Raw genomic sequence first — 25,861 nt, 5'->3', positions numbered from 1 at the left:
ATAAGAACCCTTTTGCCCCGAATGCCAAAAACAAACCTGGCTGGAAAAAGGTTACTTAAATAAGTTATGTGCTCGTTACCCTGTTTTTGAGCCCTAAATCTAGGTCTTGGCTGACTTTTGGATCCCTACCAGTAAGGACTTGTCCTTAGGGAAGTTTACCTGAGTCCCCTTGTAAGGTGAAAACATAATGTTTTACACATGTGTACATCAGTTCTCGATGTTTGTGATGATTCTTATTACCTATCTAAGCTTTGTTAGCTGTTATGCTCTATCTAGCTGGTTAGGGCCCGTTTCCACTAGAGCGAATCCGCATGCGTTGTCTGCATGCGGATTCGCATAACCAATACAAGTGGATGAGACTGTTTCCACTTGTCAGTTTTTTGGTGCGTTTTTCTGTGCAGGATTTTTCTGCACGGTAGGGCCTGCAGAATTCGCCTGCGTGTGGAATGCAGGCGATTCGCAGGCAATGTATTTAATAGGGGAAATCGCACATGCGTTTTGCCGCGATTTCGCGTGCGAATTCGCACTAAAACTAATGTACATTGAGCCAGGCAGTGACATGGTTAAAATCGCTGATAGCCTGCCTATGCGAAATCGCGGCAAAAATCGCATGCGGAATCGCATCCGCATGCGATTTTGTCAGCGGTGGAATCCCAGCGATTTGCACCGCACTAGTGGAAACGGGCCCTTAAACATTCTGAATGTTAGCCGCACATGTTCACAATTGAATGTGGATGTTTGGTACTATAGCCATGCACTAAATTTAAAAGAAGAGAATATTCTGCCTATGTTATCTCCAGTTAAATAGGATGGAAGTTAATATTTTATCTATTAATGCTAATGGACTGAATAGTCCACAAAAACGTTTTTCGCTTTGGAAAGAGGCAGTAGCTAACCAGGGGGACTTCCTCTTTGTGCAGGAATCCCACTTTATGAAAAACAAACAACCAAACTTCTCACATAAAAACTTTTCCACTATTATTTGTAATAACTTTACAAAGAAAAAGAGGGGTGTCCTTATTGCATTTCATAATAAACTCATGGTCACAGTAAAAAAAAGAAATTATGGACACACAGGCAAGGTATATCATATTGATATGTCTAATTAATAATAACCCGGTTACCCTTATTAATGCCTACGCTCCTAATACTGGCCAATTGTCGTTTGTTAAATCACTTCTTAAAAGAGTATTACCCCTTACTGAAGGGACATTTATTTTAGGGGGTGATTTTAATGCATGCATAAATTCCACACTAGACGCCTCGAATCAACAAGTAAAACACAAAGTTACCCTTCACAAGCTGATGATGCAAGAAAATCTAATAGATCCCTGGAGAGCTCAACACGGAACAGAGAGGGACTACACACGCTTCTCCTCAGTCCATAGATCTTATTCTCGGATTGATTTCTTTATCACTAACTATTCTTCCCTTCAAAAAATCAAAAGTACAAAAATCAACACTATAAGCTGGTCGGATCATGCATCCATTTTATGCACGTTAAAACTAACTGCCAGTTCTGAAACAAAACCTCAATGGAGATTGAATAACTCGTTACTTGCGTCCGATCATACCAAATCAGAGATACTTAAAAAATTAACAGAGTTCTTTGATATTAATGACAATGGAATGGTGAAAGAGGATGTTTTATGGAATGCTCATAAAGCATACATGAGGGGAATTTTCATCCAAAAAAGCTCTGTTATTAAAAAATCCAGAGATGACCTTATAAAACACTAGATGAAATAGCACAGCTTGAATCACTGAACAAGCAGAATATCACGGATAAAACGACTTTACAATTATTTACTCTTAGACAAAAACTGAGATCACTGCTATCTCACTCATATGACCACCTTTTACAAAAAAGGAAATCATTATGGTATTCTCAAAGCAATAGAGCTAGCAAATTATTAGCTAACCAAGTCAAAGGTAAACAATCTAAAACTAAGATCTCCTTAAAATATCCTGCCCAATCTGATCTTATCTCGAACCCACTCGAAATAGCCAATGCATTCAGTGATTTTTATGAAAAACTCTACAATCTAAATAAGGATCCTAACACTTTTCAACCCACTGCACAGACAATCCAATCTTTCTTAGACTCTATGAACCTCCCTCAGATTTCTGAATCACAATTATCTTTCCTAAATAGTCCTTTTGAAGTAAATGAAGTTATGCAAGTCATAACTAAACTTAAAATTAACAAAGCTCCTGGATTGGACGGGTTTTCTAACGATTATTACAAGCACTTTAAGATCTGCCTAGCTCCAAAATTGACTAAGTTATTTAACTATATTGTTTCCTCCAATCACTTAGCACCTGAATTCCAAAAGGCGAATATCTCTGTCATACCAAAAGCTGGCAAAGACCCAGCGTATCCAGCAAATTACAGACCAATTTCTCTTTTGAACAGTGACACGAAAATTTTTGCTAAATTGCTAGTGAATAGACTGCTAAACATACTACCTACCCTGATCAATTATGATCAGGTTGGGTTTACTTAAGGGAGGGAGGCCACGGACGGAACAAGGAAAATAATAAATATCATACACCACATGGGGCTCTGTCGGAGGCCTTCTCTCCTCCTTGCTTTGGATGCGGAGAAGGCCTTCGACAGAGTCCACTGGGATTTCCTTAGAGCTACTAAATTTGGCTTTTCGGGATCCTTTTTGAATGCTATATTCACTCTATACTCAACTCCATCAGCAACAGTCACAGTTGCAGGTTTCTCCTCCAAAGTATTCTCTATATCTAACGGCACCCGTCAAGGGTGCCCACTATCTCCTCTAATCTTTACATTAATAATGGAGACCCTGGCTCAAAAAATTAGATCTGACCAAAAAATAGAAGGTATTCAAATAGCAGATACTCGATATACTATAGGATTATTCGCTGACGACGTGATCCTTAGTTTAGAAAATCCTTCCACATCTCTTCTAGCTGTAAGAGAAGTACTTAATGACTTCTCAAGAGCATCCCTTTATAAAGTCAACGGAAATAAATCCCTGATACTTACTTTTAACGCATCTCAACAACAGGAGACTTGGATAACTGAAAATTTACCATACCCAATAGCAAAACAAACTATAACCTGTCTGGGCATCCAACTCCCCAAAATCTCCTCTGACCTCTATAAATATAACTATATACCCTTAATTAGTACAGTAAAGAAGGACTTAGATAACATAGCGAAGTTTGAGTTTTCCATCCTTGGGAGAATCGCCGCGTTTAAAATGTCTGTCCTTCCTAAAATAATTTATATATTCAGAACGATAAATATCCCAATACCTAAATACTTCTTTACCGAACTAAAATCAGTCATTACTCGATTTATATGGAAAAACAAATCACATAGAATAGCATACTCTTCATTAATTAAATCATCCCAAATTAGAGGATTTGGTTTGCCGGACCTTGAAATGTACTATCAGGCCTGCATACTTGATATCTCCAAACATTGGTGGACCTCCCCACATATCAAACCATGGGGAATCATAGAATTGTCAATATATGGTAAATCCTTAAAAGATCTCCTTTCTGCCTCCATTTTTAATATGAAACCACAAACTCCAATTTCCCCACCTATGCAAATTACGATTGCATGCTGGCAGAAAATGTATTCAAAAGCGCATAAAGATCCAGACGACCTGAAATTAGATATTCCACTAACTGCCCTAACACTAATCATCAAGAATATTAATCTTAGATCATGGACGAAGGCTAAGGTGATAAATATCAACGACTTATTTGAAAAGGACAAATTGGTCTCTTTCCAAGGCCTATGCAAAAAATTCGCCCTCCCAAGTTCGGAACAATATACTTATCTACAAATTAAACACTTTCTTTCGACACAAACCACCTCTCTCCCCAGACACCTCAAAGCGTACATTAAAATGCCTAATAATTTAAAAAAAGGAATCTCCTCTTGGTATAAACATTTGTCCTCGCTTTTCCATACTGAAGATCCCTTAATTAGAAATATAAATATATGGTCTAGAGAACTCAAGACCCCAATTACTAAATCAGACGTATCTAAAGCGCTGACTAGCGTATCTAAATATTCCCATTGTATGTCTCATCTAGAATTGGCGTTAAAAACACTCCATAATTGGTATTTTACTCCAAGACGTTTGGCCACTTTCAATACCTCTCACTCACCATATTGCTGGAGGAATTGTCTAGAAATAGGCTCCCTATATCATGTGCTTTGGTCCTATCCTTTAGTGCATGGCCTATGGAAAAATGTTTTCAGAACCATTAGTGACATTGTAGGTCACCAAACTCTCCCAGTCCCAGCATTAGCCATCCTCCATATTAATATGGATCGTATCCCTCCATCGTACAGACTTATTGTCTCACACATATTGTTTGCCACTAGACAACTCCTCCTAGCAAATTGGGCATTCCCACAGGTCCCGTCCATAATACAAGTTAAGGCAACTGCTCAAACAAACGTAAATTTTGAAATGCTCTTCTCAGCTCGCCTTAACAGTAGCTCCTGTACATCACTCTGTATGTGACCCTTCACTTATCTCTCTACCTCTTACCTTCTTCCAACCCAATCTTATCAGATAGTACCAATCACAACATAATCTGAGTATCAAATTACTAACATTCTAGAGGAAATAGTCATATTAACCCTTAAATATTGGTTATTGGTGTTCATGTTTTGCTGGCTACATACTACATACTATATTCTATTTTATCATTATGTTACCCACACCAACGTTATGTGTTATGTTTTATAAGTTATATTATAAGCACATTGTGTTCTGCTCTGCATGACATAGTTCTTGCAGCAATTGAGGATATTACTGTTAACATCTCTATACTGTTTCTTGTGTTTTTCTGTCACCAGAATTCTTACCTGCTCCTACCCTATTTGAGCTACAATTTTATTGTATACTGATTGTCATACAGTTGAATTATATGCTTAATTATATGCTTATATGTGTATTTCTGTGTTGACTTTCTCAATAAAAATTATTGAAATAAAAAAAAATGTATTCGAATACAGTTTAAATTTTACATCACAGAAAGAAAAATGTCAAATGGTTGCTCATCTCATGATTTGCTTTTTCAATTAATGTTTAGTTGTCCTGGTTACTTTTCAGTGAATATGATGATTACGGCTTTGTTATAATACCAGAATATGAAGTTGAGCACTTGAAACTTTTAGCCAAAATTCAGGCATTAGAGATACGATCCAACAAGCTCCTAAACCATGATGCTGTGGACAAACCTTTAAGAATGAAATGGAATAGTATTGAAGAACTGAGCCACTCTGTGGAGCTCAAGAACCTGGTGAGGTGTGGAATCCCTCCTGAACATCGAAAACGTGTATGGAATTGGCTTACTGCCCAGCGGGTCCGCATCAGTGCCAACCATTACTCCACTCTTCTGAGAAAGTCTGAGAGTTCCCAGCATCCAGCCTCTCAGCAGATTGAACTTGATATTCATCGAACTTTGACCAACAACAAACACTTTAAGTGTCCTACCTCAGAATTCATTCAGAAGCTTAGGAGGGTGCTTCTCGCATACTCATGGCGAAACCCTACTATTGGGTATTGTCAAGGACTGAACAGGTAAAAATAAATAGAAAAGTTTAATTTCAAACCCATTTAATATTACTTACTTCTTCTGTGATGCTTGTTAAAACAGACCTCTCACTCCAAACAAACATTCCATAAACCAAGACATCAGTGGGGGAACAGTTACAGTATCTTACAAAAGTGTGTGTATGCCTCTCACATTTTTGTAAATATTTTAATATGTCTTTTCATGGGACAACACTGAAGATATGACACTTTAATGGTTGTGTGTTATTTTGAAGGGACAGCAAATTTACACTGTTATACAAGCTGTACACTGACTACTTAACATAACAGCAATAAGTCATATCTTTAGTGCTGTCCCATGAAACAATATAATACAATATTTACAAAAATGTGAGAGGTGTACTCACTTTTGTAATATACTGCATGTTTGCTGATAGCATAAAAGAGACTACATTGTAGATGAGCCTCTTATCTCAGCTCATCTGACGGTCCATATACTGTAACATCACAGAGATAGGTTGTACTATGGAGCTTTTAGTGATAGGAGGGACTCATAGGAATTTATTTAGTACGGTTAGCCAACAATGTATAATTATGGAGTATAAAGCGCTGCATAATATGTTGGCGATTTATAAATACAATAAATAAGGGCCCCATGTGCTATACATTTAGATGAAGCTATCTACTATAGCTCATGGGTTACCTGTTCCCCCAACATGTACCTTTATGATCGAATCCCAGTTGACTGTAAGCACATGTGGATGTGCATGAGTGCAGTTAAACTGGCCAAGTGCAAGGTCACAGGCAATTCCTTTTATTGGGCATGCGCGGGTAACTTGTGCATGCCTTGTTCAAATGCGCTCCTCCACAGCCATTGGTTCTTATCGTCAACTGAGATCCAGTCAAAAAAATAATGGCCAGGGGAATGGGCAGCCCTGGAGCCTGAAAACAACTATACTATATACTATACTATACTATATACCTTCATGAAAACTTATGACACGGGATATATTTATATTACATTTTTTACACTGTTCAGATTTGCTTTAAAAATTGTCTTGGATAAGGTGGCAAAAGTTTGTGATTGTCATGTTTTTCCAATCTTAAGCCTGGTACACACTTTAAACTTTTGTTCCTGAAAAGATTATTAGAGATCATTTTGGATGGTAGCTTTGGAAGAAGATCTGTACACACATGCTGTTTGGCTTACAGGTAAGCAAAATGTTCTGCTCTATCTGTTCCATCATGAACAGTAGGAGTTAAGCAACATTGATCCATTTTGGTTAATCACTACGGAGCAGACCACTAACCTCAGGAAACACATATACACACTTTAGATTTCCAGCCAAATCAATCAGGAACAATCTTTTCAACTGTGAAAAATGTGAAGTGTATACATAACGTCACTATGTCAACCCCACAGTGTGCAGCCTTATTACCAGTTTGATCTACAGAAATCTAGTATAGGGTTTCTTTCATTTTGCATAGGTCCCCGTGAGTTCCCAGAAAACAGTGCGCTCTAGACATGTAGCTGATGTCCTGTTTCCAATGTCAGCCATGCTATTTTTAATCTGTCACCAAGTTAAGTCCCTGTCTAATGGAAGTTTCCACCATCTGGCTTATGAACTGTGAAAGCAGTCACCTTAGGCTCAGTCATATTGTATAATTGCCCTGGAACAAGTGTGCAATTGTGAGTCAGACAGTGGAGCTTTTTAGACGTTTAATAATAGATGTCATATAAGTCTGTCATTTACTGCTCATTAGAGCTATATTAAAACTAAAGGTAAACAGTTTTTTGTGATATTCTTCGAAAGATGTCCTTATTTCCTAAAAAGTAATAATTGTATTTGACATAAATGTGCATCTGTTAAAATTAGAATACTGCATTTTGTGTTATGAAATCTAAATTCTCCTTGTCAAAGGAAAAGTGTTCAATGTGGATGAGCACCAAGCTGATATCTGTATTGGCCAGGTGGAGATACTGGTAAAGGGAGTGAACCCTAAGTGTTAGTTTCCTACTTGGGTAGTAAGCAAATAGAAACCCCCTTCCCAGTTAAATAACAGAATACTTTCCAGAACCCTTACACATTCAGCAGTGGTACAAGGGTTAATAGCAAAAATGAAAAACAAACCCATTTTACAGCAGGTAGAGAAATAATGAGGCTCCCCAATTCCAAAAGTTTGGGACATTTGTCTACCAAAGGAAGGTTAACAAGAAAAACTTGCTCTAAAAAACTCCTTATGTGCATTCATGTTAATGATACAATTCAAGAGATAAATCTGCAACTTAAACTACGGATAAAATGACTAAAAAAACAGTGGGTAAGTAATTCATAACTTTATAATTCAACCTTTTTTTCTTTTTTTTTTAACCAGTCTTGGGAACTCTAGCAGAATGTTTTGTTCTTCTTCAATGTTTTAGGCCAGAAATCCACTAGGAGCGATTTTCTGAGCGTTTTGCGATTTGAGAACTCCTGCTAATGTAATGCTAGGTGGTGTGATCCTACTTGAGCGATGTGCTTTTATAAAAATCCCCCATAGCATTGCATTAGCAAGAGCTTTTTCAAATCACTAGATTTTTTTTCATTAGAAATTGCTCCTAGTGGGTTTCTGGCCTCACACATTCTTTGTACTTAAAAAAGGTAAAGTATTACTTACCAGAGTCCCAGAACAGATATAGATATAGATATAAGAATAATGTGGATGTCTCACCCTTCCTTCAGTCCGGTAAAATAAAAGTGATAATAATAATTTAAATAAATCAAAAGTTATTTTGTATGATTTAATTTTTTTGCAGGTTAGCTGCTGTTGCACTTTTGGTTTTAGAAGAAGAGGAAAGTGCATTTTATTGCATGGTGGATATCGTTGAGAATATAATGCCACCAGATTACTACAGCAATAATTTAACAGGATCACAAGTAAGACCTTTCAAATTTAACTTGTGCGTCATGTTTAGGTTATGCTATGTGAAAGGGGAGTTCTTTACTAATAAGGTACTGCAAAAAGGTTCACTAATGCTGACTTAAAGAGAACCCGAGGTGTGTTTAAAGAATGTTATCTGCATACAGAGGCTGGATCTGCCTATACAGCCCAGCCTCTGTTGCTATCCCAAACCCCACTAAGGTCCCCCTGCACTCTGCAATCCCTCATAAATCACAGCCGTGTTGTGAGGCTGTGTTTACATCTGTAGTGTCAGTCTCAGCTGCTCCCCCGCCTCTTGCATAGCTCCGGTCCCTGCCCCCGTCCCTTCCCTCCAATCAGCAGGGAGGGAAGGGATGTAGGCGGGGACTGGAGTTCTGCAGGAGGCGGGGAGAGCAGCAGACTGACACTATAGAGATAAACACAGCCAGCTCTGACAAGCTGTTTGTCAGCAGCGTGGCTGTGATTTATGAGGGATTGCAGAGTGCAGGGGGACCTTAGGGGGGTTTGGGATAGCAACAGAGGCTGGGCTGTATAGGCAGATCCAGCCTCTGTATGCAGATAATATTCTTCAAACCCACCTCGGGTTCTCTTTAACAAACAGATTTATTTCCCAGTTAAACTGTGAAGAATTTAAAGATTTTAAAGGACTAGATTGTGGAAAACTGGTATTTATCTATGAGAGTGTTAAGTTTCTGATGTTAATCGCTCTCTTTACAAAATCCATGTGGCACCTGGACATGAATGACGTGTACCTTAACATTTAAGTTCCTCTACTTAGTTTACCTTATTGCACCCTCGGAAATACAGTTCTAAACATGAAAGGAAAAGTAATCCTATGTATTAATCACCGTGTCACTGTGTCCTCATGTGACCGTGCCAGCTCCTGGCGCACATGCGCCCAACGCGGCTGTAGATGGGCTTCAGGCAGTGGTCATGGACGGGCGCCAGGGGTCTCAGCCGTGTGTGTGTGTGTCACGAGGCTGAGGCCAGTTGCCAAGCGCCTGTTATGAAATGGGTTTTGAGACTAGTATTTTATAAAATGCTCATACTACCACAAAGCACTACGCCAAGCTTTGCACCTTTTTACCAGACCCTTATCTAGGCTAACAAGCAAATTCTAGGATGCAGACACTAAAGGAGCGGAAAAATATTTTTAAAAATCTCAGTGGACATGTCCTGCTATGTTAACGATAAGCAATTTCCCTTAGTAAAACCCACACAAGGCAGCATAGACACTTACAATAATGGTTGTCACAAATTATTATTTTAGACAGCTATTTACTGTATAAAAACACTGTTTAGCTCTGCGCTGGTGGGAGTACAAGTGGAAAGGAGGTGTCGACAACTGCATAAGAAAATAACAGTAGTGATGGGTATGGTTTTCCACAGTGCCCAATTTGTAACAAACAGTTGGCAGATGTTATGATAGACCTGAACACTTGAAAAGGTGCCCAAACTGATCACCAATGATTGTTGTGGGGGAACTAAGTTGCAAGAGTGTTTAAAGCTGTAAATTTTAATTTGAACTGATCAGTCCAATTTCTATAGACTTGGTTAGTGACAGTTACAACAACAGCAATTCACAGAGTTTAATGGACTTCCGAGGCCAAATGTTCCCCCAAAAAATAAAAAAAGTTAGATACCTGCATAACTTTGGAGGACACGGAGGACGCCGTCCGCGCCCTCCGTGCCGTTCTGCCGGGTCCCTGCCGCTCATAGCCTCCCCAAACGGCTCAAGACCCCTCGGCCAGGGTCAGGCTCTCCAGCCTGCATAAAGCTGACCGCGGCTGCGCACTTCGCATAGCCGCTAATGCGGCTGCACAGCTCTAGGGCCAACCCCCCGATCCACGCTACAGGAAACAGCCTGTTACGTGGATCGGGGGGGTTGGCCCTAGAGCTGCGCAGCCGCACTAGCGGCAATGCGGAGTGCGCAGCCGCGGCCAGCGCCGGCGGCCATCTTTATGCAGGCAGGAGAGCTCGACCCTGGCCGTGGGGTCGTGAGCTGTTTGGGGGGCTATGAGTGGCGGGGACCCGGCGGAACGGCATGGAGGGCGCGGACGGCGTCCTCCATGTCCTCCAAAGTTATGCAGGTATCTAACTTTTTTTTTTTTTGAACATTTGGCTTCGGAAGTCCTTTAAGGGAAATCGTTTAAAGAGATAAGAACACTAAATTGCATACAGATGTTCTTTTTATTCTTTGCCAATAAAATGTCATGCAATTCTCCTTTAAAATGTCCATGGTGCCTGAAGAGAATTTAAAACACAGAAGTATACAGCTTTAATACTGTAGATTATTTGACAGTACCGAGACACAATATATCACCCACTTTTAACAAATGTGGTGTTAGTACGGAAGTCTTTGTTTCAGTGCAGAAATACCTCAGCAGTATTACACAACATTGCAACATACAGTACAGCATTGCAACATATTAGTATAATATTTTTACATTTAAATAACTTTCCTTTCCTTGTAACTCTTTTAAGCAGGATATCACAGAGTGACTGCAGAAACATCTTGTAAATTCATGTTGCCAAAAATGTGCATGTTGTTCATAGGAAGTGAATCAGGTTTTTAATGTTCAGTTTTTCTAAACAGCATTTAGAAATTAAAATGTGTTGTGTATGACATGTTCTTTTCTACACATTCATATGCAAAGTCTCTCTGGGACTTTGGCCCATATGCAATTTAACTTTTTCTCCTAAGTTTTCTCCTAGGCAATAATTTATTATCTTGTATTTAAAATAACTTTTCTCACAAGAGACCCTGAATCCTTATATAATCTAAACTATGTACCTCTCTTCAATCATATTACACAAAAACTAGAACACTGGCAGAACTTACCAATTAGTCTTATGGGCAGGGCCGCAATCCTAAAGTCCAAGTGTTTTGGCAAAATATTATAACCCCTCCAAACAATCCCCTTACTGATAAAGCATAATGATATTCAAATGGTGGAGAGAGCCTTTAACAAGTTCCTATTGAGAGGCCGTAAAGTTAGAATAGCTTATGCAAAACTGAAACTACAAGAATAACAAGAAAACCCTATATGTGAGTAGAGTTGGGCCGAACGGTTCGCCGGCGAACGGTTCCTGGCGAACTTCGGTGGTTCGCGTTCGCCTCCCGCAGGCGAACGTTTGCGGAAGTTCGCTTCGCCTAGTTCGCATCAAAAAACAAAATTTTTACCCTCCATTTCACTGTCGGCAGACATGTTATAGTCAAACACACTGCTTGAGGACCCACCCACCCTCCCTTCAAGCTAGGTCTTTTATACCATTTGACTCAGTTGTCTGCCTACACTAATTAGTTATGGGACAGCTGCTACACTCTCTGCTAGTGAGATTTTAATTGGCTGGCCTGAAAATGCTGGCCTGAAAATGCTGGCCTGAAAATGCTGGCCTGAAATTGCTGGCCTGAAAACAAGCTGCATCACACCCTGAAACAAGCATGCAGCTTGTTTTCAGGCCAGCAATTTCAGGCCAGCATTTTCAGGCCAGCATTTTCAGGCCAGCATTTTCAGGCCAGCATTTTCAGGCCAGCATTTTCAGGCCAGCTTCAGTTGGTATAGTGGATAGTGTGCTTGTCCACCATACAGAGAGACCCAGGTTCGAATCCCAGCCAATGTGAGTTGGCTTTTATGCTACAAATCCTTAAAGGGAACCTAAACGGAGAAGGATATGGATTTTTCCTTTTAAAATAATACCAGTTGCCTGAATTGCCTGCTGATCCTGTGTCTCTAATACTTTTAGCCACAGCCCCTGAACAAGCATGCAGATCAGGTGCTCTGACTGAAGTCAGACTGGATTAGCTGCATGCTTGTTTCAGGGTGTGATTCAGCCACTATTGCAGTCACAAAGATCAGCTGGACTGCCAGGCAACTGGTATTGTTTACAGGAAACAGCCATATCACTCTCAGTTAAGGTTCCCTTTAAAGGAGAACTGTAGTGAAAGGTATATGGAGGCTACCATATTGATTTCCTTTTAAGCAATACCAGTTACCTGGCTATCCTGCAGATCCTCTGCCTCCAATACTTTTAGCCCTAGACCCTGAACAAGCATGCAGCAGATCTGGTGTTTGACATTTTTGTAAGATCTGACAAGATTAGCTGCATGCTTGTTTCTGGTGGGATTCACACGACAGTGGCTGGATAGTGTACTGGTTAAGGGTTCTGCCTTTGACATGGGAGACTAGGGTTCGAATCCTGGCTAGGTCAAGTACCTATTCAGTAAGGAGTTCAAAGCAAGACTCCCTAACACTGCAGGGTGGCCTCTTGAGTGCGTCCCTGTGGCTGCAGCTCTTGAGCGCTTTGAGTCTGACAGGAGAAAAGCGCTATACAAATGTTTGGATTATAATTATTATTATTACTGCAGCCAAATAGATCAGCAGGGCTGCCAGGCAACTGGTATAGCTTAAAAGGAAATCAATATGGCAGCCTCCATATACCTCTCACTACAGTTCTCCTTTAAGCAACCTAATGGTTCTATTGCATTGAGCATTAATGGTACATTTTACGGTAGCTTCACTTACTACTGTAGTGGTACAGTGCTTAGGGTGATGCACTGACGTGTCCACCATGCAGTGTGATCTGGGTTCGATTCCCAGCTATGGTATGATATATACTGGCTTTTAAAAAAGTATAATTCCCTGCCAGAAGACACCCTCCTCCCGGAGGGAGGAGGGAATAGGTTGAAGGGTTGAAGGGTTGGAGGGAGGTGGGAGGAGGGAGGTGGGAGGAGGGAGGAGGGAGGAGGGAGGAGGGAGGTGGGAGGTGGGAGGTGGGAGGTGGGAGGAGGGAGGTGGGAGGTGGGAGGAGGGAGGAGGGAGGTGGGAGGTGGGAGGTGGGAGGTGGGAGGAGGGAGGTGGGAGGTGGGAGGTGGGAGGTGGGAGGTGGGAGGTGGGAGGAGGGAGGAGGGAGGTGGGAGGTGGGAGGAGGGAGGAGGGAGGAGGGAGGAGGGAGGAGGAGGTGGGAGAGTAAAAACTCCCTAGCAGAGTGTGTAGCAGCTGTTCCATAACTAATTAGTGTAGGTAGGCAAATGGTATAAAGGACCTTGCTTGGAGGAGGGAGGGAGGGTGGGTCCTCGAGCAAAAGTGTATTTCACTCAATTAGGTGTGACTCCAGGCATTAGAGCTTTTGAAACATGTTTTCTATCATTTTTGCAGTGTATAGAATTTTTTAAAACTTTGAAAGTTCGCCTCCCCATTGAAGTCTATTGCGGTTCGCGAACTTTTTCGCGAACCGAACCTTTCGCGGAGGTTCGCGAACAGGGTTCGCGAACCGAAAATCGGAGGTTCGGCCCAACTCTATATGTGACAGCACCACTCAGGACAATCATAGAAAGTATCAAAAAACATATAAGACTTTATTATATCAATCATGAAAAAATTTGATAGAACAATGCACTTCATAAATTATCCATGGTTAAAATCAATTAAAAAATGGGAAACAGACCCATCAATACTCTGTCCAATCAATAAATCCGCAATATAGTGCTATATACCTCCTAAATAATGTAAATAAATCAAATCCTCAGAGGGCTCAATGCATGAGCTCTAATTGGAATGAACCCGGGTTCAGTAATGAATAAAACGTGTTAAGATGAGAGTCCCTCAATATATAATGTGAAATGATCAACCAGTGATTATATCATAATTACAACACCCTAAAGTACAAAACATATATATAATTGCCATAATGCATACATCAGTGATGAAAGATAAAAGGCAGGACCAGTGAATGCAAGGACAGCCTATAGTGAAAAGTATCAAAAGGATCAATACTTAGCCAGGTCATATAGGGAGGAGGCAAGCTAAGCGGAGGCAGAGTGCGGCAGAAGATCCCCTCAAACGGACCCACTAGTTTCGCGGGGGTTACCCCGCTTTTTCTTTTTTTTTTCAACATTGAAATTTTATTAAAGAACAGGTGTACATACAAAATGTAACAGTTTACAGAGTCAATGGTATCAGTCTCATTAAAGCATATAAGAGAGGTACAGGTGAGGACTTGAAATTTTATATTTTTTACATTCTGATTTCCGAGGTGTCTACACAGAACTGTAGCTTTCAGTTTGCTAAGTCATAAGAAAAAGAGAGCCAACTTCGTCTCCAAAATGTGCCCAGTAGGGTCACGTTTGGGGGAATCTTTCGGCCCAGGGTGACCAGATCTTGTCAAACCGATCCTCCTCATCATACAAAGTAGCCGTAATCTTTTCCATCCAGAAATATTTGTTAATTTTGTGCTTTAAGGCTACTTTGGGTATAGTGGTAGATTTCCACTCTTTGGCTATGATAGCTTTAGCTGCATTACAGAAGTGTACCAGTAGCTTATTATTAAATTTAGTGAGAAGAGGCTCTACCAAAAAGGGCCACCCATGGGTCAACCTCCACATCCGTTCCCAAAACTGAGGAGGCTAGACTAAAGCATGCCATCCAGAACTCTTTTACAACAGGGCAGGACCACCAACAATGGGCTTGATCTGCCTGCATATTACAACTTCTGAAGCATAGGTCTGTGGGAGAGATACCTCTTTTAAAGAGTATTGAGGGGGTTCTGTACCAATCATATAGTATTTTATATCCCCTTTCTCTGGTTAGGCTGTTCCTAGAGGATTTTGCAAGGTCCAGGAATATAGCTTCCCATTCCTCCAGGGACCATACCTTTTGGAGTCTCTCCTGCCATCTTATCATGGCAGGGGAGATTTCCTCCAAACGCCGGTACCAGAGTTCATGGTAAAATAGGGATATCAAGCCAGGTGTATGTTTATACGAATGGAATTCTTTAGCAATGGGTGGTGGAGAAGTCTCGAGGCCCTCCATTGCGCAGCCCTGGACAAAGTGCCTAAGTTGTAGGTATCGGAAAAAATCTGATAGTTGGAGATAGAGCTTGGATTTTAACTCGGGCCATGGTAGGATCCTACCCTCGGGGGCAATATCTTTGATATTAAGGGGACCCAATATTGTCGAGTTGGCCCATACCTGGGACGTGGTTCCAGGTAGGAAGTCCAGGTTCATGAGGATTGATTCTTCGAGGGAGCGCCTGTTAAGGAGACCAAGTCTGGATTTTTGTGTTTTCCAAATGAGCAGAGATTCTGTGACTACTGCCAGGGGTCCGAGCTTGGGCAGCAAGGGTCGCCTGGTCCAGAGTAATGATGCCAGGGGAAATGGACATATCAGTGCTGCCTCGAGGTCGACCCACCTGATAGTACCGTATGTGGCAGACCACTGAGCAATTTGTGCTAGGCGGGATGCATAAAAATAGTTTAGTAGGTTCGGGTCCCCCAATCCCCCCTGGGCCTTGCTTCTGGCTAAGTGCTGGTAGCCTATTCTGGGGACCCTACCTGCCCAAAGGAATTTTGTGAAGTGTGATTGTAATTTTTGTATATCGGATCTAGAGATTCTTATAGGAAGAGCCCTAAAAAGATATAAGATCTTTGGTAATGCGGTCATCTTAAGTGCGTTTATACGCCCAGTCAGAGAGATATTGTAAGAACCCCACTCGTTTAACAGGTTATGTAGCTTTGTTAGAATAGGGGTGTAATTAGCTGCATAGAGCTGCGCAATGGAGGGCGTGAGTACTATCCCTAAATATTTTAGGCCCTTTGGTTGGATCTTAAATTTGAATTTGGCAGCAAGTGCAGTTTGCTGAGTATGTGTTAGCCCAAAAGTCAGTGCTTCTGATTTAGTGCAGTTAATTTTGAATCCAGATACTGAGCAAAATTCGTCTATTAGGTCAAATAGCGCTGGTAGGGAGGTGTGGGGGCTGGAAAGGGTGAACACCGTATCGTCTGCAAAAAGAGCGATTTTGAATTCCTCCTTCCCAACCCCCACCCCCCTGACGTTGACAGATGCCCTGACTAGCAGTGCTAGGGGCTCAATGCATAGTGCAAAGAGGAGAGGGGAGAGGGGGCACCCCTGTCTCGTACCATTCTTGATGGGGAATGACTTTGACCTAAGGCCCATGTTGCAGACCGACGCCGTCGGGAATGTGTATAAGCTGCGGAATCCATTAAGGAATTCGCCTGTGATTCCAAATTTCTGTAAGACCAACCCGCATATATCGCCAATCAACTCTGTCGAAGGCCTTCTTTGCATCCAATGATAGGAGCAGAGAAGGCCCTCTGGCATGATTCATGACCTCGATCGAGCTAATCATTTTTCTGATGTTGTCGGTAGTCTGTCTTCCCATAACAAACCCTGTTTGGTCTGGATGTATTACTTTCGGTAATAGGGCGTTCAGTCTGTCAGCCAAAATTTTTGAAAAGATTTTGATATCTGAATTTATCAGAGAGATTGGCCGGTAGTTGGATATCTCTGCAATATCTCTGCCCGGTTTAGGTAAAACTACTACTGATGCCTGAAGGAATTCAGGCAACAGATCTTCCTCACCGTTGAGTAACTTATTAAAGAGGGACATTAGTATTGGTATGAGGTGGGGCTTAAATGTTTTATAAAATAAGGCCGTATAGCCATCGGGGCCAGGGGCCTTACCATTCTTTAAAGACGAGATAGTGATCTCTACTTCCTTGGTTGAAATGGGGGTGTTTAGTTTAGATATATCCTCTTGGGAGAAAGAGGGGATCTGTATTGTGTCTAGATATTTGAGGATAAGAGGTGCCTTCATTGTGGAGTTATCTGTGGTGGTGCCATTGTACAGATCAGTGTAGTATTGTGAGAAGAGGTCCACTATATGAGTGGGGTCATAAGACATTCTCCCTGATCTGTCCCTGATGGGATGAAGTCTGTTCTGGGCCAACCTCTGGGAGAGTTTACGGGCCAGCAATGTATCAGGCTTGTTAGCTTTATCGTAGAATTTTTGGTTTGTCAGTCTTAGAGAACGTTCTGCTCGTTTGAATAGTAGTGCATGTAGCTCTTGACGAAGTGCCAGAAGCCAGTCCAGGAGTTTCTGTTCCCCTGAGGTAGCATGTTGTGTCTCTAGGTCCCTGATCTGTTGCTGGAGTGTCTTGAGTCTAAGGGTAAAGGCTTTTTTCCTCTGTGAGGATATTTTGATCAGGACCCCTCTGACTGTGGCTTTCAGGGCAGCCCAATGTATGTTCCTAGAGGTGTCATCTGGGGAGTTATGCACTAAAAATTGTCTTATAGATTCAGAGACTTCAGCCTGTACTTCATGGTCCTTCAATAAGGATTCGTTTACTCTCCACTGATATTGAGAGGGGGGGGCCTGTATGGCTATGGCAGCTTCGATCGAGGCATGATCAGACCAGGAGATTGCAGATATATCTGCCTTGCTGGTTCTCTCCAGCAGGGTTGCATCCATAAAGATGAAATCGATTCTGGAATATACCCCGTGTGGGTGTGAGTAGAAGGAGTGCCCTCTCTCCCCCGGGTGCAAAGCTCTCCATGAATCCCATACATTAACCTCTCTTAGAAAGGCTATGAGCGTTCTATCTGGGGGTCTGCGTGTACCAGTGCCAGGAGAAGGGGTATCTAACGTGGTATTAAAGTCACCTGTGATGATAAGCTTTCCTTCTCTATGCATAGCTATCTTCGAAGTTAAAATATTAAGAAAGTGCTTTAATCCTTCAGAGGGGGCATACACGTTGACAATGGTGTATATACATCTAGATATTGAGGCTATAGCTATTAAATATCTCCCCTCAGGGTCTCTGATTACTTTTGTGACTTCTAGAGTAACATTTTTCCTAAACAGTACGGCCACTCCACATCTCTTTGTTGGGGCTGAGGCGTAATACGTGTTGGGGTACAATTTGTGCCAATATTTTGGCTCAGAGCCTTTTTTAAAATGGGTCTCCTGGAGGAGAAGAATATCCACTTTTTGTGCTTTATAATAGTTACTGACCATTCTTCGTTTTTGGGGTGCATTTAGCCCATTAACATTATGGGAGATAATTTTGAGGTCCATTTGGGTTGCTCCGGCCAGTGGGGTTTGGGCACTACCAGGTTCCGAGGTCAGGGTAACGATAGATGTGGAGGGGTCGCATCTTCGTATATTAAAGACACCATAGGGTTAACATCAAACAGAATCACCATAGGGATAACATTGGTTAGGACTGAATACCAGTAATATAAAAAGGTATGACTTTCATCTGCATGTACAACATTTATAACCTTAAACCAAACCATTAAAAGTGTGCATGAACATATGCAGTTTGAACATGAACCTAATTCCAGCCAAGTGGCAGTTGGTAAGGCAGGGAGCCGGGGTTCTGGCATCCCTAATTAACTTTGCTTTGGCTGCGTGAGTGGAAAATGCAGCTGTCAGGGGGGTCGGTATGCCTCGAAAACCATTTCCGAGTGATGAAGGCAACGGCTCCGGCTGGAGCCCATTTTCCGATGATCATAAACAGGCGATAAGATATGCATATGATGCTGTAACAAAATAGCCCCCCTATAGATGGGCAGAGAGTGTTAGAAGCAGGTCCTCGGTGGGACCACGGTGAAGGATGATAGCGACAGGCAAGAGGGCATGAGGGAGAAAAAGTTAACAAAGTACCTTTCCCAAAGATGATTCAGTATTCCGTATTGGTCGGTTGGTCCTGCCCGTTCATATTGCGTGCAGATCTTCTGGGGCCCACCTTGGTCCATGAGGCCCGAGGAGCGGAAATCCGAGCCTGAGGAGTGTCAGCGGGTGAGGCTGGGCTCTCTGGTGTTTCCAGGCCCAGCTTGGTGAGTGTTTCCCTGATCATTTGTGGGCCGTAGACCACAAGCTGACGGCCATTAATCAAAATGATAAGCTTGAACGGGAACCCCCATTTGTATCTGATTTTGTTGCGGATCAGTTGTGAAGTTAGGGGTTTCATCTCCTTTCTTCTTTTTAGGGTAATCTGCGATAAATCTGGGAAAAAGGTGATGTTATCTTCTCCAAAGGTAAAGTCAGGTGAGTTACGTGCGTATGTTAGTATGGCTTCCCGGGTGCTATATAATAGTGGAATCGTAAGATAATGTCCCGAGGTGGCTCCCCGTCCTTTGGTTTAGCCCTGAGTGCTCTATGGGCTCTATCCATACGCAGTTCAGCGGGAGGGAGGTCGGGTAGGATCTGTGTGAACATGGATTCTAGGTATGGGGTGATATCTGTTATCGATTCCGGGACCCCCCTCACTCTGAGATTGTTCCTCCTGTCCCTGTTTTCCTGGTCTTCCTGACCATCTTTAAGGGCTTGTATGTCCGTGCGGACTTCAGCAAAATCCTGCTCGGCCTGTGTGCAGAAGGCCTTAACCCCGTCTACCTCTTCCTCTAACTCCTGTATTCTGTCTCCAAGCGCCGTGATCTCCCCTCTAATCTCCTTAACAACGTTACTGTTGGATGTTCTTACCAGCTTTTCAATGTCCTGGTACAGCTTCTGTAGGTCCTCTTTGGTTGCTGCATCTGCAGTGGTAGCGGCCTTGTTGGTGGGCTGCGCAGCTTCTCCAGGCGGGCGGGCGCCATTTTGGGAGTTCCCCGCCTTGCTCTTGCGAGCGAACATCTCGGGGATTCCGGGGTCGGCTTCTCCGCCCGTTTTTTTGGTAGGACCCATCTGTGGAGCTGGAGGATGTTATCCAGCGTCTTCTTGTGAGGAATGAGGAGGTAGAACCGGGGAAAGGGTGCTCGTTTCGGGCTCTCTAGATCGGAGCTACTCCTCCATGCGCCCTCTCGGTCTCGCGCCCAGGCTCCGCCCCCGTTACCCCGCTTTTTCAAGGTGGGAGAGAGACGCCGGGACTCTCATCTTAACACGTTTTATTCATTACTGAACCCGGGTTCATTCCAATTAGGGCTCATGCATTGAGCCCTCTGAGGATTTGATTTATTTACATTATTTAGGAGGTATATAGCACTATATTGCGTATTTATTGATTGGACAGAGTATTGATGGGTCTGTTTCCCATTTTGTTAATTGATTTTAACCATGGATAATTTATGAAGTGCATTGTTCTATCAAATTTTTTCATGATTGATATAATAAAGTCTTATATGTTTTTTGATACTTTCTATGATTGTCCTGAGTGGTGCTGTCACATATAGGGTTTTCTTGTTCTTCTTGTATATATTACTCTCCAAACCCTAGCACACTACAGGTTTATGTGGGAGTTGCAGACGTGTCCTTTTTTGAACCAAAACTGAAACTACCCAAGGAATGAGGAGGGCTGGGCCTACCCAATATAAGATTTTACAATTTGGCTTGTTTGTTCAGGCACATTAGGGATTGGGAAGGACGATCTAGTACCTTTTCCAATTATGATTTGGAAAGTGCTTTCATGGAGCCCTGGATTCCTCTGGCAGACCTGCATACCTCCTATAAAGATCTTCCTCTTCGCCTTAAACACAGCAGGATGGTCAGGGATACCTGGGCTACATGTAAGGAAATATGGATTCTCTTTAAGCAACAGGCCAGAATATCCAAATATATGCCATTGTGGGGACATCCGGGCTTTAGGCCTAGTATATCCCACAGTGGTTTTCTAGCATGGGAGGAGAAAGGTATCTCAAAGCTTGGGAACTTATGGTATTTAAAAAATTATAGAGGGGAATAACTTATTAAGGTCATTGATTTTAGATGAATCATGGAGGGAATCACACTTTAAAATGATACATCATGCTAAATATGCATTTAACATCAAATACAAAACACCACCTTCAGATTATCGGCCATGTTGCCCCAAGTGCCTTGTTCAGAATGCCAACATGTTTCATTGCTTATGCTCATGCAAAGTAGTGAGTCTTTATTGGGAAAGGGTTCAGGGTTCAGAAATATGTATTGAATATGTGCAAGTATAAGATAGATTTAACACCTCAGCTATGCTTGTTTAACTTTTATGACTTAAAGGCCACTTCACTGAATACACCCATATCTACAAAAACTGGTGCGTTTTATCCATAGTAGCACCTTTTTATTTTAAAACTTTATCGCCAATAACCGAGAAATAATGTTTTTTTTTCTCCATTTTTTTCTTATTATTCCTGCTGAAATGCATTTAGAATAAAATATTTCTTAGCAAAACGTACCATCCAAAGAAAGCATTATTGGTGGGGAAAAACAAGCTATAGATCATTTTGTTGTGATTAGTAGTGATGAAGTTATTAGCGAATGAATGGGAGGAGTTCGGAAAGGTGAAAATTGCTCTGGTCCATAAGGGGAAAAACCCCTCAGTGGTTAAAGGGCTAGTTCACAGTGCTAATTTACGTTGCAGAGTAATTCACTGCCCATACAGCTCTATGGGCCTAGTCACAGTACAGTGTTGTAACAGATCTCGTTATTCTAACTCGCTTGCATGCAGGCTTTGCATTAAAGTCTGTGTCCAGTCTCCATTGCCGTTCACACTCATTATAACATGTTCATTATACAACGGACCACTGAATCCATTCTAAGTTCATTTGGTTCATAAAATAAATTAATCTGATATATAATTACATTTATGATTTGTGCTTTATTATTTAACAGGATTTTAAAGCATTAGTATATTTTGCATATCTATTTCCTGCAAATGTGTTCTGAATCCACCAAGAATGTTGTGCACATCAGATAAGTGGCACTTTTGAAGCATCTGCCTTATTTTATACTTAACTTTAATAGTATGCACATTCATATTGGCAGTGGCAGGCTTAGATGGACAACAGGGTAGTGCGTTAGCTTCCTAGCCACAAGTTCTTTTTTTTGTTTCCAAGGACATCATCTTCATATAGCTTTAAAAGTGCTGAGATTTGGCAGTGAGGAGATGCCTTGCATGTTGCATGCTTTCAAGCAACACATTAGTATATTAAAAGCCCTGGATGCAAATAAATAAATTAAATGACAAAATGTATTATTATGTTTTACTATATATATGTGATGATATTATATTTTGTTTTTAGGTTGATCAAAGAGTATTAAAGGATTTCTTGTCAGAAAAATTGCCGCGCTTGACTGCACATTTTCAGCAGTATAAGATTGACCTGTCGCTTATCACCTTCAACTGGTTCCTTGTGGTGTTTGTTGACAGTTTGGTTAGTGATATTCTTCTGAGAGTCTGGGATGCATTCCTGTATGAAGGGATAAAGGTAGGATTCCTCATGTAAGAAGGAAAAGATAACATTCAGTAAGGTAACATTTACAGTGGGGCATTGTGTTGGACGTCACATTACATACAATGCTTCACTGCCCCTATACGCGCACATTATGTGGTACTGCACTGTTATGCAGATGGGTTGTAATGTGCTGCTAATGCGCCGATGTGAACACGCCATTACAATATAATTGCATCGTGTTAGCAATGTGAATATATTATCAGATGCATTGCAATGCTGCACTGTGAACGTAGTCCAAATTAAATATTCATAGAAATAAGGTCATGTTTGTTTTGTATAAGGGAATACACATTTGTCAGGGAAATATTCATAGATGGGCTGTTGACTAAAGGAGGTACATACATAATATATGATTAAAACACATTTTTGACCAGAGAAACTGATCAATTTTACCCCTTGATTAAATAATTTGAACATTTTAACCAGTATACCATACACTTAAGATTGAATTTCCTGAAAGTTAAAGAAACAAACAAACAAACAAAACTAATGAATAAAACATTATTTTTTTATACTTTTCTATCTGATTTTTCTAACACATAAAATCAGATTTTTATTGGGAAAAAAAACCCTGAAAAATATATTGCTAAAATTTTTTAAAAATCCTGGTTTGGTCCCTGCATTGGTGTGGTTAGTACACTAGCCTCACTTGCAGTTCTGTTTCGTTTCTGGTATCATTTAGCAGTAGCTGCAGTAGCTGAGCATATATCGTACTATACTAGCTAACTAGCTATGTAGGCTTTTTCTTTACTGTGTGTTATATATCAGAGCAATAAAATTTAAATTGAAAAGCAAAATATTCCTTTTTTGTACAATCCATAATTTTTAATGATCAGTTTGATTGTATCATGTATAGCCACCTTTAAGGCTGCCATACACTGGTTAATTGCCACCAAATCGACCAACAAATATATCCCTCTCTGATATAATCTGATCACAGAGGGATCTTTTGGCTGCCATAAACTGCACACAGATGTGAATCCATTTCAGCATGAAATCTATTCAAAACCTGTGAAGCTGCCACTGCCGCCTGCCTCCCCGCCCCTGCTCCCCGACCAACAGCAATATTACCTGTCCACTGGCGCGAGTCCCCGGAATCCATTCAGTCGCACTTTTTTCAGGGTCCTCCATGTCCTCTTCATTTCCTATCTTGTCCTGTGGCAAGTGGAAGTTTAAACAGTAGAGGGCGCTCTACTGTTTGAACTTCTGCTTGTCACAGCATGCAACAGGAAGTAAAGAGGACATGGAGAAGAAGGCCAGCCGGAAGAAGTGTGACTGAATGGATCCTGGGGACTCGTGCTGGCCGGACAGGTGATATTGTTGCCGCTATGCTGCGTCGGTTGTTGCCGTATGGAACGCCGCTAACGATGCGCTCCCGACCTGCAGGCGATTGATCAATTTTTTTTGTCGGGACCAATCGACTGAATTGATTGATGTCTGATGTCGATCGGTCAGCGTTTGCGTTATCGATTTCACAGCAGATTCGATCACAGTAATCGAATCTGCTGTATATCATATATGCTGTAGAGTTCAGTTTGAAATTCATTCTGCCACATATCCTGGATTTTAGACACTAGCATAAAATCAAATTATGTTTTATTAGAATTTCAAAGCAGAATCACATGTTGGTTCAAAAAGCCATGGTTCACCTCATTATTTTTCCACGCTTTATTTCAGTATTCATAGTTTTACAAGAGGAACAATTAATTCAGCAATACAGCCGTACCACTGTGCGAAATACTGGTTGATAGCCCACAGATATTTTCTTGCTTGCTTAGGGTGTCATTTTAACGCATACATCTAAAAAGATGCCTGGAGATGTCTGCACTGGGTGAAGCTGCTAGTAGAATATCGACAAAGCAGGTCTTTTCGGCGCCTGCTGCGAGGCCGCATAGTGCCAAATCTTAGTGTGGCTATACCAGTAATGTTTTAGTCCCTGTGATGTATGCGCAGTCACCCACCAATTCCTGTTCCCTTTGCTGCAGTTTACCATAAAACCTCAGACCCTGAGGGAATACTGAAAGCAGTCAGCGCTGCAGGCAAAGTAACCTTTTGGATTGGTTGGTGAGTCCACACACAGTTCAATTTTCGATTGTATATACAATCGATACAATCTGGGCTCTCATATAGAGGCCAGGTCGCTGCCACCAATCCACAATAAAGCGTGCAAATGCTCGAAGTCTAATTGTAGCTAAATCCTATAGGAAAAAGGGTTAATTTGACAACCTTTCTAGAGATAGCAAAACTAACTATATTTATATCAAAACAGTTATGGTAAAGTCTCTACGGAGATATGAATCCTTTTACGAAGATTTTCAGAACAGCACTTAGACAAACGATTTTTAATCGTTTATTTAAAGAAATAATGCAGAACTACATATAGCAAATGAAACGAATCGATACAGAAATAATAAAGATTAACTGGGAAAATAGCTATTGATAGTCTGAGCAATTTGTCAAGTTACCGTGTCCTTTGCGATAATAAGTCCAACAGAAGATATAAAGTCCAGTTATGGAAAGTTCTGTGGAATGGGTAGAAGTCCTTTTATAATCCAGCCAAATACGTGATGTTATAAGGATGGCTGGAGTCTCTCTCTCTTTCTGTCCAGTCAGTTTTTAACCCTTTCTCTGCCAGAGGGTGTGGATGGTAACTAGAGATGTTCTACCACCCTTAGGATTCTGAAGTCTGGCCCCTATTGTCTGACGGACCGAATTGGCATTTTCTCTAATTATGCCATAACTCAGCGGATCTTGGACAGATCATATCAAAACCAGCATTTTACATTCCGTCATCATGCTCTGAACCAATCGATATTAAACTTACTTGGGCTGACAACTTCTCTGCCGAGGGATTTGATATCTCAGGTATAGAAGGTGCAAGATCAACGCTTTGTGGACCAGATACCTCCAGTTCAGGTTTAAGGCATGCAAGAGAAAGAAAGGGTTGTGGAGGGCACACCATCAAAAAATGCAGTCGGGTGCTTGACACTGAGACATAGGCTATGTCTCCAGTGAAACTATGCAAAAAATGTGTCAGCACACCGGTTATGAATGAGTTCACGCTCCTTTATTGAGCCATGCGTTACCAAAAGGTATAAAGCCGACAATTGTTTCGGGGGCCACACAGGGTCCCCCTTCCTCAAGGCGTATAGTTACAAATGCATGCAATTCCAAACCACCTATATAAACTAACATAATCCCCAATGACCACACCCCTAATGATGCAAAACAGTGATGTCATCTCCGTTGTTTACAAAAAGAACATGCCACATTAACAAGTGTAACCTGTAATCAAAACCATTGGTTAAATGATATTGTTAATAAGTGCGGACAGCGCTACTGTGTTTTGTGATTCATACCTTTTGA

General features: G+C 41.4%; 1 protein-coding gene across 6 annotated transcripts in view; it reads left to right on the top strand.

Annotated features, from left to right (window-relative positions):
- The window catches only part of TBC1D2 (TBC1 domain family member 2), a 161,907-nt gene that overhangs the window by 110,358 nt on the left and 25,688 nt on the right, over positions 1-25,861 (top strand). For all 6 annotated transcript variants that reach the window (XM_068233713.1, XM_068233711.1, XM_068233715.1 and 3 more), the window contains 3 exons: positions 5,118-5,588; positions 8,359-8,479; positions 22,283-22,468. In XM_068233713.1, coding sequence (XP_068089814.1) covers positions 5,118-5,588; positions 8,359-8,479; positions 22,283-22,468 — 778 coding nt within the window. The remainder of the gene's footprint in view (positions 1-5,117; positions 5,589-8,358; positions 8,480-22,282; positions 22,469-25,861) is intronic.

This window comes from Hyperolius riggenbachi, chromosome 1 (genome assembly GCF_040937935.1).
Source record: "Hyperolius riggenbachi isolate aHypRig1 chromosome 1, aHypRig1.pri, whole genome shotgun sequence".
NCBI lineage: Eukaryota > Metazoa > Chordata > Amphibia > Anura > Hyperoliidae > Hyperolius > Hyperolius riggenbachi.
Note: the sequence above shows the minus strand (reverse complement) of the source record. Positions and strands in the feature narration are given on the sequence as shown.